The 19,263-nt window shown below is 37.5% G+C and overlaps 1 protein-coding gene across 1 annotated transcript; it reads right to left on the reverse strand.

Annotated features, from left to right (window-relative positions):
* Positions 1 to 236: 236 nt before the first annotated feature.
* On the reverse strand, positions 237 to 7,994 carry LOC132101638 (MTOR-associated protein MEAK7). Its single transcript, XM_059506723.1, has 8 exons — positions 7,855 to 7,994; positions 7,547 to 7,709; positions 3,301 to 3,531; positions 2,457 to 2,601; positions 1,805 to 2,203; positions 1,611 to 1,729; positions 835 to 1,017; positions 237 to 749 (listed from the first exon to the last, which is right to left on the reverse strand). Exons 2-8 carry the CDS (start codon positions 7,703 to 7,705, stop codon positions 630 to 632), a joined length of 1,356 nt encoding a protein of 451 aa, XP_059362706.1. The 5' UTR covers positions 7,706 to 7,709; positions 7,855 to 7,994; the 3' UTR covers positions 237 to 629.
* Positions 7,995 to 19,263: the final 11,269 nt, after the last annotated feature.

Below are 19,263 nucleotides of genomic sequence, written 5' to 3' on the forward strand. Positions count from 1 at the left end.
AAATATATAGATAGAGCATCTATCAAAGATACAGTTTAAAGTACATTACACAGCATCCAACCACTCTGAATTAACAATATTCTGAAAATGCCTAAAATCAAGTAGAAATTGCAGAAATTACTGATGAATTAATCTTTAAGATTAAGAGAATTGAGAAAATCCTCATTTTCATTCTGAGAAATGCATCTTTTCACATTTATGAATTTGGGATGATACAATTCCTAAGCAAACAAATAATGTTCTATGTATTTATTTATTTTCCATTTAATGAGTGAATCTTCCAGTTTAAAGACATTAAATATATCAGTCAAGACGAAATCAGAATATATAACATCCAGGTACTTGATGTGAAATGTAGACTTCTGTCACACGTTGTCATTCCTCAGTGTTTAACCGTATTTGACAGAATATCTTTGTATGCACATTTTAATATTTCACAGAAAGCAGGAAACCAGCTCCTGGATTTTGCATATTAACATAAAAACTACACTGTATAAACTCCTCAGTAAGTGATTTGCAACAGTGTAGTTTCCTCTATATCTACATTAGTGTAAAAGAACAAACCAAACCAAACACTGAAATGAAATACTGCTGGTTTGATCTACTCATTGTCTTCTATTTTTTCTTCCTCACTGTTCCTCGTCCTCCTCAGGTTCCCGGAGGCCTTGGCTGTGCAGGGTCTTCCCTGTCATTTCCATTATGGCCTGTACTTCAGGATCTGCATCTAATACGCTCTTCTTCTTCTCATCCTGAACCTCAACACAAACACTTTTTGAATCAAAATGCACACTCCAAAAATATAAAATTCACTATAGTAACATTTCTATCACAGACCTGCTCCTGTTCTTCAGGTAGCTGCCCGACGGCCCACACCTCCACGGTGTCCAGTTTGAAGTCCTCGTCTCCTGAGAGTTGAGGACTGCCGTATGTGGTGCAGCGTGGTCGAGCCCTACTGTGGCCGTTTCCAAAATCGAAGTCCAACCACAAGCCGAAATAGCCATGCTGACCACCCATACCCTAAAAAGACAGTTAATTATGAATTGTTTTCTTTGCTCCATAGTGTATTAAAGGTTTTTAAAGGAATAGTTCACCCAAAAATGAAAAAAAGAAAACTGAAAAAAGTATTCACCCTAGGGCCATTCAAGATGTAAAAGAATTTGTTTCTTCATCTGAAAAGATTTGGAGAAATTTGGCATTACATCACTTGCTTACCAGCGGATCCTCTGAAGTGAATTAGTGCCATCAGAATGAGACTCCAAACAATTGATAAAGACATCACAATAATGCACATCATTTTAACTGAAGGAACTAAGCGTTATTATGGATTATGGACTATGGATTATGCAAATTTAAAACACCTTAATGAAAGATTTGTTTCTTATAAACATGCAGATTTTTACTTTACAAGAGATGATGGACTGAAATCGTGTGGATTACTCTCATTCTGACAGGACCCATTTACTGCAGAGGGTGAGGAAGTGATTTACAATAATGCTGAATTTCTTCAAACCTGTTCCAAAAAAGAAAAACTCTATGGATCTATGAGTGAGTAAATTTTACGCAAATTTTCATTTTTGCTATTTGTGCTATTCCTTTCAAATTTATCTCACCAAGCCATTCGGCATAGTCTGCTGGCCCTGGTTCAAGTACATGTAATGATTGTTATAGCCTGTGCAGTTGAACACTCTCATGTATGGAAAAATGGAGAAGAGAAAGCACCTTGAATCACCTAGTGCAAAAAGAAGTAGAAACATTAGTTGTGATGCATAACACTGTATATGTTTTTTTTTTTCTCCGAACTCACCCTGGAACTGAGGTTTGACTTCCCAGCTTTGAGATGCAAAGCCCCCGAAGATATGCCCTTTAGTGTCCTTTACTAAAATGACAGTGGGACCCCGATTTTTGCAGTTGCCCACCAGCCGGGTGAAGCTTTCCCCATGTATGTTTGTGGAGAACAGCAACCTCCAGGGGGCACTATATCCAGCTGGCAGCTGAGGTGACAGGAACATCAGAAGAGGTATATTCAAAAGACAACGGAGGTCACTCCAGGGAGCGTACTGACACAGAGGAAACAGAGTTGGGGGAGGACGAGAGGGCAACCCAACTCCTAGACCCTCGCCAATCAGCAGCTCCAAAAACATGGCCATTGCTGGGATCCGGAACAGCCAGTCTTCCAGACAAGGAATATCACACGTATTCTTATCTATAGAAACAACAAGGACTAATTATATTAAATAGTTATTTTGGTGTGCACTATATTTGTTGGTTAAAGTTTTGTTATCATTAACTAAAACAGTTTAATACTTCTATATTTGTATATATATATATATATATATATATATATATATATATATATATATATATATATATATACACATCATTTACACATCATTTGTAAGTCATATTATTTATTTTTATTTGGATTTAAAAGTGTTTATTTTGCTACTGTTACAAACCTGAAGATTTTAATTCAGAGGTCAGCTGTTCTGCCAGAAGCTTAACACCTTGAGGCCCATCACCCATGCGATCTAGTTGCCAAGCACGCAGATTCCCCCTGTGGGCTAGAGTCTGTACTGCAGCTGACACCAGGTCCTCCACAAACTATTTAATAAATAAACACAAAATAAATAAAGAAATAAATATATATATATTGAATTGAGATGTTTTATTGTTAAATTGAGTTTGGCTATCATGAGTCAGCAAACTAAGTGGTTTATCTGACTGTGGCTTTAATTAACAGTGTTGTTATAGTTAAATAAAGTCGTGGCTAATGGTTTGGTTAGAGAGTTTGACTCCTAACCCTAAGGTTGTGGCTTCGAGTCTCGGGCCGGCAATACTACGACTGAGGTGCCCTTGAGCATACATTGCTGCCCACAGCTCTGGGTCTGTGTTCACTGCTGTGTGTGTGTGTGTGTGTGTGTGTGTGTGTGTGTGTGTGTGTGTGTGCACTTTGGATGGGTTAAATGCAGAGCACGAATACTGAGTATGGGTCACCATACTTGGCTGTATGTCACGTCACCTTCACTTTTTCATTAAAGCCATTAAAAATAATTAAAATGAAGCTGAAAAAACTAAAATAAAATATAAGCTGAAACTTTAAGATAATTTTTTTTTTATAAATAAATTTAAATAGAAATTATTAAATGACAAAACCATAAAAACAAACAGACAAAATGGTTTAAAATTTAAACCAAAAATAAAATGAAAACTAAAAATATAAAAATTTATGAATATTATAATAATATATAAATAATACCAATACTGAAACACTTTGTATGATTCGATTTTGGTGATACTTACACCTCTGATCTGCTCAGTTGTGGTAGCAGTAGCCTTTGCACCCTCAGCCATTGCCAAGACCAAAGGTGCACGTTCTTCTGCAGTTCCCCTAAGAATATCTGCCAAGAAAATCACCAGCTGCTCCTGACTTATCCCATCACCAGGGGGCACTGGCACTCCTGGATCAATGCTGTGTATGCCCTGAAATACCCTCTTTATCATTGATTCTGAGGCCATCTTTGCCATTGTCAACTGAAACGAATAAAAGGAAAACTGAAAGGTCAATATGCATGTGTGTTAAAGGAATAGTTCACTCAAAAATTTAAATTTTTCAGAATTTACTCACTCTCTTGTCATTCCAAACCTGTATGAGCTTCTTTCTTATTTTGAACATTGAAAATATTCTGAAGAATGCTGGTAATCAAACAGCTGATGGCCACCATTGACTTCCATAGTATTTCTTTCCCTACTTTGGAAGTCAATTGGGACGAACGACTGTTTAATTTTTCAAAATTCTTTAAAATATCTTATTTTGTGTTCAACATAAGAAAGAATCTTATTCAGGTTTGTAATGACATGTGGGTCAGTAAATGATGAGAAAATGTTCATTTTTGGGTGAACTATTCCTTTAAGTGTTAGCACAGACATGCAATTTAAACAATAGTTTGAATGACTTGCATCAGTTTACCAGTCATAACATTTACCTTTAGCCCATGCTTATTTTTAGATATTCTACAATACTCTTCTGCCTTTTACAAATAATACCAGACATTTAAATGCTTATCCAATAACAAAACCAAATTATGTATAACTGTAACCTTCCATGAGGAAGTAATTACTGTATGTGGATAATGTGGGCATTTTCTAAATCAGTTCCCATTTGGTCTGTGAAAGATTCATTTTAAGCCAGTGTTATTTTATTATAACTTGGATACTATAATAGTTAGGGGTGTAACGGTACGCAAAAATCACAGTTCGGTACATACCTCGGTTTTAAAGTCACGGTTCGGTTCATTTTCGGTAAAGTAAGGGAAAGAAATGCAAACATTAAACTGCAGGTTGTTTATTACTATACACTTTTTTTAAAAATACTTTTAAATAAAATATATATAAAATAAAAAAAGAATAAGAAATAAAACACTGCTGCAAAGTTCTCCACTAAATAAAATACTCTCAGTCTCAAACCAATATCATATAATAAAATATAATAAAAAATATAAATAAATAACTATGATTACAGTGCAGCATTACCAATCCCAGTGTGCAGGCCTGCTTCACCAGAACCGTGCCGTGCCTGCTGCTGTAGGTGACAGGGAGACCGCCGACAGACCAGGCTCTTGTCTTCATGACAACAATATCTATACTTCATGTTGAGCATAAATATAAAGCCTACTGATAAAGGACACCATCAACAGTATTGACGGCAAAATAGACTATGTTTGACAGGTGCAATATTTGAAAATCGATAATTATTAATTTATTTTTTAAATTACATTTATATCTGAATTTATGTCAACCTATAAACTTTCAAACATCAAAGTGTCATGAATTAATATGCATTTGTGTACAAAATGACATATAAACATATTTTCCTATTCTATTTTGCATGGAAACGCTTCCAACACGCGTGCGTGTCACGTGAAAAATAGGCGTCGGTTCTATTTCTAGCATGGACGTTTTCTGCGCGGCTCGAGCCGCGCCTGAGACGCGCGTCTCACGCAGGCAGTCTGCAAGCTCTAACCTGTTAACATGGGAGCCGGATTAAAAACGTACACGCCACGCAGCTGAGATGCTTGCGCCACGCATCCAGTGTGTCGCCGGCCTAAGGCTAGAAATAGAACAGACGCCTATTTTTCATGCGACACGCGCGCGTGTTGGAAGCGTTTCCAGGCAAAATATAATAGGAAAATATGTTTATATGTCATTTTGTACACAAATGCATATTAATTCATGACACTTTGATGTTTGAAAGTCTATAGGTTGACATAAATTCAGATATAAATGTAATTTAAAAAATAAATAAATAATTATCGATTTTCAAATATTGCACCTGTCAAACATAGTATATTTTGCTGTCAAAACTGTTGACGGTGTCCTTTATCAGTAGGCGTAGTTGTAGGTGTGTAAAAAAAGTTTATATTGTTGTCATGAAGACAAGATCCTGGTCTGTCGGCGGTCTCCTTTATGTCACTTACAGCAGCAGCAGCGCGCCAGCGCCGCGTCAGGCACGATTCTGGTGTGTAAAGACACAGAAAACGCGAAGCAGCCGTCACGCTCCTGACACGCAGCAGAAATGCCACGCAGCCAGTGTGTCGCCGGCCTTACGCCGCCTTCACACTGGCAGTTGAAATCAGCTCCGATACGGCAGCGAAACGACCGGAAGTCATTCATTTTCTATGGAGATTCGCAGACCGCATGCGAATGGGTCCGAACCAGGTGCGAACGAGTGCGGTGCGAAAAAAATCGTGTCCGTTGGCAATCCGGATGCGTTCAAAAAATTGAACTCTTGCGAAAGGCTACGGACGGTTCCTATCCGACAATTCCAGCGGAAGTTGGCGTTGCTATGGTACTGATAAACAAACCTGAATTCTTAACTTTTAATAAAATAAATAATGATTTTATAACGACAAGTTGTCATGTCATTTTTTCATTTTAATGATTTTATAACGTAATTTATGCAGTTAATGCAATTAAATAATTAAATATTTAAATATTGTACAATTCAATGTTGTGGCCATTTTCCCGCTCATTCACATACAGCCAGAAAATTATATTATGGCTAATCGTAGACTTGTCAATGCTCTTGCTGTTGCTCTCCTATACTGGAGAAGCAAGCAAAAAAAAAGAGATCCATGTGGGTAAAATACTACCTGGCAGAGAGGTATCAGTACGGGGAGTTTCACCGCCTGGTGGGTGAGCTGCGTCTGAACAACGGTGAGGATTTCAGGGAGTATTTCAGGGTGTCGCGCTGTCAGCCTTTCCAACCTTTCCGCCATTTTTGTTCTACTCGGTTCCGAGGCTTCCGACACTTTTCACCGTTGTGTACGACGTCCACTGGGGGCGTATTGCGTATTACGGAGCTGATTTCAACTGCCAGTGTGAAGGCGGCGTTAGAATCAGCTGTAGGGCGGGATTTACGCTGAACGCGGAGACTTCCACCACTTAATATGTTCGTTTGGAAACACGAAAATGTACTTATGTTCCGCGCACAAAATATTGCATTCCGTCATTCGGTACACACATGCACCGTACCGAGAGCCCTGTACCGAAACGATCCGGTACGAATACACGTAACGTTACACCCCTAATAATAGTACAATAGTTTGAATTTTTTATAGTTTTTTTATATTTTATTTTTCGTTGTAATTTTTGTTAACATTTCAGCAATTTTGGTGTAAGTTTTGTCATTTCTGTCTGGACCACTATCGTCAAAGCTGACTGACAATTAGCGTACAATTTGGATTGGCGGTGTGGTTCTTTTCTGGGCAAGAACTCCCTGCACAACAATGCAGCCTAGAAGTTAGTTGTCAGTGAACAACGGCTCTGTGTAGTTAATTCGGCTCCATGTGAAAGTGCGCAGGTGATGGAGATTTACTGCTGATTACAGAACCGGCTTTACATACAAGGTGCGCATTAAATATTGCATGTGATTTATCATGCAGCCCTACTAGCAGCGATAACTCCCCAGGCTAAGCAAAATGGGACCAACATGAATGTATTGCAGTATTGATAAAGTTAAATCATTATGTACACATTTTAGAATTAGTCTGATTCAAAGGAGATTCAGAAGGCTGAATCCTGACTGAGAGGAGGAGTTGGGGATGGAGAAGGGAAATTAACTATAGAGCAATGCGAAAACTGCTGATAATACTGAGGGACCTTATATATAAATGCTTAGATAGAGGTCATATTCCTATAGATAGATGGGGATCAGCTGAGAGTCAGCTGATGCGAGCTTGACTAACGTGACCTGCCAGAACTAATGCTACACTTGATTTTTATTATCATTACTTTTTTTGTATTATAGTTTATATAAATTTTCATATCAGTTTTAGTTATTTATTTTAGCTATAAATATAATAACCCTGGTTCACACCGGAACACAAAATCATTAAGGTCAGTGTCATGCAAACTTTTCTAAAGCTAACAACGATATAATCGTCAATAAACTTAAACAAATAAATGTTATCACACAGACTACAGCACTAGTATAGTATAGTAGTATAACATATCCAGTTCAATGTATTGTCATGTCACAGCTGTTTACCTTAAACACATCTAGGGATAAAACCTTCCCCGTTTTTTCAGACGAAACAGAGGAGCCAGATCCATGAAGCCTGTCAAATATCCCCTCTATAACAGGTCTCTCATCCGGACGAAAACGAGCCAGTCGTTTCTGCGCTACAACACTTTCTGCGTTCCCCATCACCCTGAAGGAAAACACGAATGAATGTAAAGATAAACGAGATAATTCGTGGAATTAAGTGTGATGGGCATAACAGAATACTTTCAATATTTATCGAGCTACCGATTGAAACTAAGTGATAATGGAAAAATTTGAAATACAGTGCATACAGTTGAATTATGAATGACTGAAGTGGAATTTTCAGTCCTGCTCAGCGGTTCAGTATGGCATTTCGACTCTCGATGACACGATGTAAACAAAACACTTCTTCGTCTTTTAATTGTATTGACGGTTGGCAAACCAACTTAAAGGAGTATTTACCACCACCTACTGGACTGGAGTTTAGATGCCAGGAGTAGCCAAGTAGGGGTAACTGCAGCCTGGAGCAATGGGCGTGGCAAAAGGTGGCGTGCCGAAAGGTTTCTCATTGGTGGAAAGAAAGGTAGGGGGCGTGGAAAAAGGTTTAGCGAAAACTGTCTGTTCCGCCTAAAGGCGAGTATTGGCCTATAGATTAATAGAAAGCGAAAAATTAAATACATAATCCTATAAAGCCAATTGAAATTCATCCAATGTAAAAACAGCGTTAATGATGTAAAGAATATTATTTTCAATTAGTTTCGAAAGTACCTTCAAAACGGCTTACTGACGTAATCCCCACCACACGTTTAGGTCTTAGTTTATCAATAATCAAAAACAGATTACAATTATTTTTGAGAATACAAACGTCTCTTAACACGGTTAGTCGCACTTGCTGTTCTTAAATTAAAGTCATTTAAAGTCAGCTGTATTTGTTACCATTAGTGAACTAACAAGAACAAACAACGTACAGCTGTATTTTTATTAACTAACAAAGTTTAATAAATACTTGTATCAAATGTATTGCTCATAGTTAATGTTAGTTAATACATCAGTCAACAAATGAAACTTTATTGTAAAGTGTTACACTAGAAAACTAGGTTTTGCCTGAAAGAGAAAAATAAATATGACAAAACCATTAAATTATCAAATTTAAAAATTAGTAAGAAGAGTTAAGTAACCTTGTTTAAAGTGACATTAACCGATTAAGCAAACAGACACAGCTTTATCCATTAAAACATTTATTTAGCTTTCAGTTTCATTCACCAATTCAAGTAAAAGGATAGATAGATAGATAGATAGATAGATAGATAGATAGATAGATAGATAGATAGATAGATAGATAGATAGATAGATAGATAGATAGATAGATAGATGTGAGCCGGAACCGTCGACATGACCACGCCATTGAACCGGGGTGGTCTGCGCCGAAACTGAAGCGTGTAGCCGTTCTCTATGACGATCCGCAACCAAACCGAAATGGCTGGAATGGATCCACCATGCGCTCGCAAAAAGACACAGAGGGCGAAGCCTCTCGCCCTCTGCATTCTGAATGACGCTGCTGTGTACCACCCCGCCCTCGTCCAGGGATTTCAGAATTTGTGCCTGAAAAACTTGGAGCACTGCCATCGTGTGCAGAGCAGAAATTGCTTCTCAAGGGCCGCGTACGCTTTGTCCGCTACATGTGCGGTCAAACGGCAGGGCCTTGACGGCAGCGTAGCACCTGTCTTCAGAGAAGCAGAGGAGGGGCAGAGGTGCGCAGCGATGGATTCCTCGACGTTGGGATGCGCGTATATCCACGGGCTTCCGCTCCGTTGACTTTTGTGAAAATTTCCGACCCACCAGCGTGAGCCGATTGGGGTGCAGCCCACGCCTTAGCGACCTCGTCGTGCAGGTCTGGGAGGAATGGGGCTCGTTTTCTTGGAGCAGCAGCTCGGCGGCCCGAGTAAAGGAAGCAAGAATCCAGCTTGCTCTTAGCTGGTTCGTCGGGGGATTCCCACTCTAAGCCTAGACCACTCTGGGCCTTAGTGAGAATCCGGACTCCACTTCAGAGCGCTCCTCCGGAGAGCGGGCCCAGTCCTTCTCAGACGTCGTTAGGGACAGCGCCTTGTCGAAATCGTTGTCCCCCACCGCACCGAATGATATAATCTCCGATGCTCCAGCAGCAGGTTGAAGATTCTCCTCCAAGCACATTGGAGAGCGGGGGGGGGGGATTGTGCCATTCCGCGCGGTCGCCCACGTGTGGCTGTCGTCCCACCAGCGGCTCGCTGGCGGCGGTGGGACATTGCCGAGAGAAATCACCGAGGGCGATATTCTTCCGGGCCCTAAGCACACGCAATGAGAATTCTTCGCAGTGTGGGCAGCCTGACCCGGTGTGTGCTGCCTCCACATGGACGAGACCCAGGCAACGGATGCAGAACTCGTGGGAGTCCGGGGCCTCGATAGGTCCCGAACACAGCATGCAAACTTTCGACATGCTGGAACTCCAAAAGGGAAATCCGTCTTCTTGCGTCTTCTCAACAGCTGTCTCCGTAGGATAATGAAAGAGGACGATTCTGAGGTTATGCCGCCAACACGGCACAATATATAGTGGCGAGGCCCCGCCCTCGTTTGCCGTCTTGGCTGGCATTGGCCAATGAGAGTTGCAACTTCACTGGCATTGTGCAATAGGATTTCAGGTAGGTTAGGAAGGAAGGGAGTCCCCCAAGGCATTAACGCCATGTCGAGAGACCGTTCTCGAGAGGGAACTATATATTTCTAGTACATACCTTTACTGTCTATGGTAGATACACGCATAAACTATTTCCTTCCTGGTTCTGCACTACATCATGCACAGACGACCAATGAATGAAGAGAAACTTTAAAACGTGCTGTGATTGGCTAAATCAGAGCTGCGTCATCGGTGGGGTGAAAGTGGTTTTCCTAGAGGCAAATTAGCTGGAAATTGTATCAAAAATAATAAAAACGAAGGCTACTGACCTCCTGAGAAAACTAGGTTGCTGCTGGAAGAGGTGCTAGTGAGGCCAGCAGGGGGTGCTCACCCTGTGGTCTGTGTGGGTCCTAGCGCCACAGTGTAGTGATGGGGACACTATACTGTCAACAAGCACCGTCCTTCGGATGAGACGTTAAACCGAGGTCCTGACTCTCTGTGGTCATTAAAAATCCCAGGGCGTCTTTCGACAAGAGTAGAGGTGTGACCTCGGCATCCTGGCTAAATTCGCCCATTGGCCTCTGACCATCATGGCCTCCTAACAATCCCCATATCTGCTGATTGGCTTCATCACTCTGTCTCCTCTCCACCAGTAAGCTGGTGTGTAGTGGGCGTTCTGGCGCACTATGGCTGCCGTCGCATCATCCAGGTGGATGCTGCACACTGGTGGTGGATGAGGAGATACCCCCTGACAATGTAAAGCGCTTTGAGTGCCTAGAAAAGCGCTATATAAATGTAATGAATTATTATTATTATTTACTATTACATTTACCAGTACTAAAAAAAACACCACGGTAGCTACTTTTTCTACGGCCACTACTTTTTAATCTTAGTTTTTACAGGAATATTATATTTTATTAATATTATTTCTAATAAGGTAATGCAAACATTTGTGTAATACTTTCTTTGTCGTGGCAAATGCTGCCTGATTTAATAGAAAAGTATCTGCATTAGAGTTTTAAAGACTACATAGAGAACAAAGCATACGATACTGTTAAATAACTTAATCCGGGTCTCCAAACTGGGGTCTGGGGCCCAGGGGGCCACAAGAGAGTGTTAGAGGTCCACTGAATAAAGAAAAACAGTGTAAAATAAATAGATCAATAAATACATTTTAAAAATAAGTAATACATCTACAGTATAGTACAGTAATATAGCGAGTAGAACAATTATTGGCTACATTTATATAATTATGAATATTACATAATTATAACATATATTATAATTGGCTCAGAATTCATATATATAGATACACACACACACACACACAGTGTTGCAGAGTAATTAGTTACATGTAACCAAATTATGAAATTTAATCACATAAACAATGTAAAAGTAATCAGTTACAGTTATTGAGAAAAAAATTGTAATTAAACTAAAGTTACTTTTGAAAATGTTAATGATTACAAAGGGGGTTACATCAGTTTTTTTTTCTTTTCTTTATTTTTACAGACAGGTTTGACTGATTGCTCTAAAATATGAGTAACCAATGTTTCAGGAATTTAGTACACATGCTTAATCAATAACTCTTTCATCTCCTATTTGGGTTTATATATATTCTTTTTTTAAGATTAATTGTTTTTTCAAGGCAATGTTAGATATCAGTGTTTTCTGTCATATATATCCAAATATTTGATTTGCAGAAACAGTATCATAGATATTAAACTATTTCTTGTTATGATTTTAAATCTGCCTTTAACGTCAGAATGATCTCAAAGTAAAAAGAGGTGCTAAAGTCTGATTTTGTAGTGGCTGTGCTTTAAATAAATTATTATAATCTTAATTCAAGTGATGAATAGTTTTGATCTTGTGTCAAATCCCGCTGTTAACCCTGCCTGCTTTGCATGTTTTTAAAACGATTAATACAAACCCGATTCCAAAAAAGTTGGGACACTTGTACAAATTGTGACTAAAAAAGGAATGAAATAATTTACAAATCTCATAAACGTATATTTTATTCACTATAGAATATAGATAAAATATAAAATGTTGAAAGTGAGACATTTTGAAATGTCATGCCAAATATTGGCTCATTTTGGATTTCATGATTTCAATAAGAGGTCGGAAAAGTTAAATGTACATATAAGGAACAGCTGGAGGACCAGTTGCAACTTATTAGATCAATTGGCAACATGATTGGGTATAAAAAGAGTCTCTCAGAAGTCAAGATGGGCAGAGGATCACCAACTCCCCCAATGCTGCGGCGAAAAATAGTGGGGCAATATCAGAAAGGAGTTTCTCAGAGAAAAATTGCAAAGAGTTTGAAGTTATCATCATCTACAGTGCATAATATCATCCAAAGATTCAGAGAATCTGGAACAATCTCTGTGCGTAAGGGTCAAGGCCGGAAAACCATATGGATGCCCATGATCTTCGGGCCCTTAGACAGCACTGCATCACATACAGGAATGATACTGTAATGGAAATCACAACATGGGCTCAGGAATACTTCAAGAAAACATTGTTGGTGAACACAATCCAATGTGCCATTCGCCGTTGCCGGCTAAAACTCTATAGGTCAAAAAAGAAGCCATATCTAAACATGATCCAGCGGTGCAGGCGTTTTCTCTGGGCCAAGGCTCATTTAAAATGGACTGTGGCAAAGTGGAAAACTGTTCTGTGGTCAGACGAATCAAAATTTGTAGTTCTTTTTGGAGAACTGGGACACCATGTCATCCGGACTAAAGAGGACAAGGACAACCCAAGCTGTTATCAGCGCTCAGTTCAGAAGCCTGCATCTCTGATGGTATGGGGTTGCATGAGTGCGTGTGGCATGGGCAGCTTACACATCTGGAAAGGCACCATAAATGCTGAAAGGTATATCCAAGTTCTAGAACAACACATGCTCCCATCCAGACGTCGTCTCTTTCAGGGAAGACCTTGCATTTTCCAACATGACAATGCCAGACCATATACAGCATCAATTACAACATCATGGCTGAGTAAAAGAAGGAGTAGAATTGGACAACATTCCTATTCCTAAACTTGAGCAACTTGTCTCCTCAGTCCCCAGACGTTTGCAGACTGTTATAAAAAGAAGAGGGGATGGCACACAGTGGTAAACATGGCCTTGTCCCAACTTTTTTGAGATGTGTTGATGCCATGAAATTTAAAATCAACTTATTTTTCCCTTAAAATTATACATTTTCTCAGTTTAAACATTTGATATGTCATCTATGTTGTATTCTGAATAAAATATTGAAATTTAAAAAAAAAACTCCATTCTGTTTTTATTCACAATTTGTACAGTGTCCCAACTTTTTTAGAATCGGGTTTGTAGTTAAAAACATTAGAAATTTAAAGTGATCAAAAAGTAATCAAATGTAATCAGTTACTTTATAAAGTAATTCAAATAGTTACACACTATTTATTACATTTTAAATAGGGTAACTTGTAATCTGTAACCTTTACATTACATTTCCAAAGTATCCTTCCCAACAGTGTGTGTGTGTGTGTGTGTGTGTGTGTGTGTGTGTGTATAATTAGTTTGATGTTAGTATTGCTTCTTGTTGTCCAGAAGAGGGCAGACTAACACAGTTATTTAAATCATCAGCTTTGTCTTTTCCGTAGGGTTTACAGATCTTTCTCAGCAGGCAATGAAAAACGCCTTTTAAGGGCATGAGATTCATGTGAGATCTGGGCGTGATGCCCGCTGACGTTCAGCAGTCTTAACCAGAAGTTTTAAAAGAAGCCGTTTAAGGGCATTTCTTTACACTGAAAGTGTTAGTAAAAAAAATTAATGAAATAATAAGAAACAACAACAGAAATGAAATTAGTCAAATGAGTTGGAAAGGATAGTATTCACGTCTGTGCGACATAAAATACAATGAATGAAGCGCAGCAGCTCACGGCAGCGCAATGAATGTTCTGCGCATGCGCATCAATCATCCGCCCAGCATGGAGGCTTGTTGAACTCTGTGCCAGTGCTGAGTGCTCAGGGCTGAGCTTCTTACTTCTCTCAAGTTAGTGAAAGCTGATCATTAACTGTCAAATGTACGTGCACACATTTGTTTTATTTCATGCATATAACGTTCTATTAACTTAAATGGATTTCCATCCTTTATCCCATCTATCCCTCACAAAACCTTTCTTTATTTACATCATCTAAACATCATTTAGTATGTTTATTAAGCTGTGTTTCTGTGACTGCTCCCACAGTGTAGATGATGTTTTTGTTACAGTTCTTTTGAAGACAAAACCAGCCACCGCACAGAGAGATATTCACTACTATAATCAAAATTAATATAGAAGCTATATTATAGCTATATTACTGTATAGCTAGAGTGAGGCATCTCAAAAATGCCTCATACCTCTTAACATTCCTTTTAAATCAATTAAATTATTAATTTGCTTTTAAGGATGATGATTTTTGAGCTTTTCAAATTTGTTAGCTTCATGATAATTATCTTTAAGTAATCTTGAAAAAGCCTAGGATTGTACATAATACAGGTCACCGAGCATGTGGACTACTATGTGAAGTTGACATGAGGGGTTTTTGCAGCCTAATTGTACATTGTCAGTGTGTACAGAGTAGTCCTAATGAGCAGGTGTAAACCGCAACAATGCAGCTATTGTGCTGCAAACCAACCTGCTTACGGTTTGTACAGGCATAGGCCTGGCCTTTCTTAATTTTGCTGTTTCTGTGGAAGTTTGGTGACAACTGAGCATGTAGAATCAATCGTGACAGCATGTGGTGAGAAGTAAAAAATCTAATTTATTTCATGAAGCTTAACTAATGTGCTGTTGAGTTATTTTATAAACTGTAATATTTAAATATGCTGCGATGATTCTAAAAATGGCTCCTTTCTAGCTTCAATATGAATGATATAACCCATTCACACATAACCCCATGTACTGTAAAGTATATACAGCCTACTGCTACGTCTTTAACTGATTTTTCCATACATTTCTGCCATATGTACATCAACTTACATAGTCACCACTTATAAGCTACTACTAAATATATTGTAGAAACGTAATTTTCTGTAAAGCTGCTTTGCAATGTTTTGTATCATGAAAAGCGCTATACAAATAAACTTCAGTTGAATTGAATATATTTATAAATTCCCCATAGCCTAATATTTATCTTTTAATACAACCATTAGATTGCTCATTATATTGAAAATTTTATCTTTACCTTTTAATTAATTGTATAAATGTTAATGTTAGCACATTATGTTAACTATTTGCTTTGAAAGGTCATATACTGCAGCTCTGTGTATCTTGGTTAAACATGTTTCTAACAGGCACAAACACAACCCGAGAGAAACGTTACCATTTTCAAACGAAAGGTTTCTCTGGCTGTAAGAGTAGTCTTTTTCTGTGGCAGCTACAATCGGCAAGTTGAGGCATGAGGGTTCGCTCTTTCTTTTCCGATGCTTCTTCTTTCTCCTTCCTTTATCTGCCACAGCCCTATATGGTAAAAGTCTGTAGCACACTCAGTATACAGGAAATGGTGAAAACCTTAGCACCCACGCTCATGCAAACACGCTGTGTTCTCTGTGGTGCTCATTTGTGTTTAATCTTAACCATAGTACTGTTATCAATGAAACACACTGTTTGATAAGAATCTAACAAATCACTCATTCAAAAAAAAACCTTTGTTTATTTCTCCTTTTAGGTTTCTGTGTATCCTATCTTTATTTGAATATCATCACATGCACATTAAACTATGTCATGAGTTCCTTCATGTGTGACTGATGCATAGCACCTGTATCTGGTTAAAAATATCAAGGGCTCTGTGTTAAAAAATAAAAATAGTCTTAATTACGCCCTAACTCTTGCACACTCATTTTTGTTCTCATTTTAGTATAGTTATACAACATAATACTGTATATAATATATTGACGGTTATTTTCCAGTACACTATGTTAAAATTTAAATGAACCCTTCATGAAATATGAGGTCAAATGGTTTGACAGATATTTTATCATAGGGGGTGTACTAGAGATTTCTAATCAGATATATAATTAAACAGCTGAATTGTGTGGGACTATAAAATCTGACCTTTTCTTTTGATCTTTGCGCTTGACCTTTCATTGCATTGTGTTTATCTCTGCATTGGATTGCAAGAAGTGGGCCTGATCAATAACTGAATAACTTTGTTATTCAGCTCATTGACCCAGATACTAAAGAGCTATAGCCCAGTTAAACAGGCATTTCTAGTGGGCTAACATTTCAAGGAAATTTGTTTGGACTAATTAAACTGATCCATATACAGACAGAGTTTGTGGTTAGGATGCTTCCTCATTCAGTACTGAAATATTTTGTTGGTACCTGATTAATGTTTCTAGTTACGTTTATGAATTCTTGCCAGTGCTGCATTCGTTTTTTCGCCAGCAAGATTTTTTAAGATAAAAGTGATTGCAAGCATGCAATCATTTCATTAGAAGTTAAATAATTTTTTTGCATTGTTAAATATATTTATATATATATATATTTTAATTATTATTTTTATTTATTTATTTTTTTTTAAGTAAAAACTTTTTTCGAAAAACTTTATTTTCACCAAAGACTACAAAATAGAATAAAGTATAAAAACAAAGAACAGAGGAGTGTCCACAAAAATATTTAGCAGCAAGATATTAAAAGGAAATGTATAAAAATATTGTTGTTTTTATATAGCGCTTGAACTTTCGACACCTTTGGTCAGCAACACATGAGAAGACTGCAAGTTGGGTTGTTGGGAACACTATGGGTGATGGGGACCCGGACACTGGCCAGCAGGTTAGTGACAATCGGAGCACTGAGCCAGGTTTGGCTGGTTGGAGTGCATCTTGTTAGCTCATGACAATGGCAGCACTGTGCCAGAACCTGAATGGTTCACAGGAACATTGCGAAGTGACCCATTCACTCACTCTCAATTGGCACCCCTTTCTTGCCCCAGTTAAATCCCATCTTCCCAAACTAACCAGCAGCTACTCATGCCATTGCTAGATTTCCTGTAGCCTTAAGCCCAGATGTAAATAAAGGTGTTTGTATTTAAACAAATTCCTCTTAGGCAGCAACTCCGAAACATCAGAAAACTCTATAATAAAGCAAAACAACAGTTTGAGTAAACACTGCTCTCCACTTGAGTTTTTCCATTCTAGCCACGAAAGGTTAACAAAACACTGTGTTAGTTGTCATCAGACTCCTATACTATACTGACGGCCAGTCAAAATATATTCCATGTAAAATAGCCTTAAGACACTTAACAATTTTTTTTATGCATGCAAATTAATAATTTGGTGAGCAAAGATGAGTACAAAACATACTGACACATGCTTGAAGGTTTGTAGTCTTTTAAAAAAGAAAATAATACTTCGATCCATTTTAAAATTAAAATATAATTTGTATTTTGTTCACACACTGTGTGTGTGTGTGTGTGTGTGTGTGTGTATGTACAAAATACTTTTAAAAAATACTAAATGTAGGGTTCAAAAAGTTTTTCTTAAAGATATTAATACTTTTATTAATTAATTTATTAAAACTAACAGCAACGATTTATACATTATTACAAAATATTTTCATTTTTAAATAAATTCTGTTCTTTTGCTCTTTCTTTTTATCAAAGATTACTGGAAGCGTTAGTTATTATAAATTACTGTTATAATCACAACTGGCAACCAAAAAAATTGTAAGCAGCACAACTATGATAATAATGAGAAATTAAAAGAAACAAATTAAAGACATTAAAGTTAATAATATGATAAATGATACATTTATAATAAAGTATAAATTACTGATAAAGTTATTTAAAATATTTGACAATATTACTGTTTTATGGTACTAATCAAATAAATGCAGCTTTGGTGAAAATATACAGACTTCTTTCAAAAACTTTCACTGACCCTTAATATTAAACATTAGTGTACATTTCTCTTTTGTAATATTATACCAAAACAACATGAACAACAAAACAACAATCACATGACTTCAGTTATGTGTGTGGGGTGTGAAATACGCTTGAACTGGGAGGCCTCTGGAATGCAGGAAGGACCCGAGCAGAATAGCTGGCAGTGATTTCCTTGTGAACAAGATGCCAAAGAATCTTCAGAAACATGTCCACACACACACGCACAACATTCTTGCTCTCAAACACACATTTTGTATGACAGCGAGTTGTAGAAAAGCAAGCAAGCGAGTTGTCAGAACACGTACGCCTCTCAAAGCCCCATAAACGGGCAGGGAGCTAAAGATAAGGACGAGTCTGTCTGGCTGACTGAGAGTTTGTGTGGCTTAAACAGGACATTCTTGATGACAAGATCAATACAAAGGCCGTCCCTCTGTGTGAGGAGAAACTAATTAACATTCACATGTTATTTATCTGATTGAAGTAGTCCCCAAAGTCACTCAGCAACACCTGCTACTCAGGCTATTCCTGCTAGGATCTGTTACAAACACACAGCTAATAGGTGGTCAAAAAGTATGGATATTATTATAATTCTACACAATAACTGATAGATATTAAAATTTCATACTATTTTGTCTAAATTAATTAAATATAAAACTAAAATAAATGTTTTAAATGTTTAATTTAGGTTCCACAATATTATAACGTATAGTATAAAAATGTATATTAATTTTTTTAATTGGATAAACATTACATTTAATAGTATTATCAATTTGTTTTTGAAATAAGTATCTTATGCTCACCAAAGCTGCATTTGATCAAAGATACAGTATAAACAGTGATAATCTGAAATTATATTATAAAGTTTTTCAATAACCGTTTTCTATTTTATATATATATATATATATATATATATATATATATATAAAACGGAATATATAAACGGAAAAATAGGGGAAATTTGCATGTACAATTAAACAATACTTAGACCAATATAAAAAAAATGTCTGTAATGTTTTAAAGTAAACATTCATCTCTTCTATTGTTCATATCTATAGGACAAAAAGTGCAGCATGATTTACATGCCTAAGTTTAATACTAGCAATGCTATGCTTACCGACCCATTTTGACTAACTATTAAGACAACACAAACGTCGATTTTCCACAGGCCCTAATTTC

This window comes from Carassius carassius, chromosome 23 (assembly GCF_963082965.1).
Source record: "Carassius carassius chromosome 23, fCarCar2.1, whole genome shotgun sequence".
Taxonomy (NCBI): Eukaryota; Metazoa; Chordata; class Actinopteri; order Cypriniformes; family Cyprinidae; genus Carassius; species Carassius carassius.

Bases quoted from the DNA above. Each gene is read 5' to 3' on its own strand.
- LOC132101638 (XM_059506723.1), bottom strand. From the start codon at position 7,705: ATGGGGAACGCAGAAAGTGTTGTAGCGCAGAAACGACTGGCTCGTTTT. The intron at 3,532-7,546 runs GTAAACAGCTGT...TATTCGTTTCAG, and splicing joins TATCCCTAGATGTGTTTAAG to TTGACAATGGCAAAGATGGC. The intron at 750-834 runs GTCTGTGATAGA...GTTGAGGTTCAG, and splicing joins TACCTGAAGAACAGGAGCAG to GATGAGAAGAAGAAGAGCGT.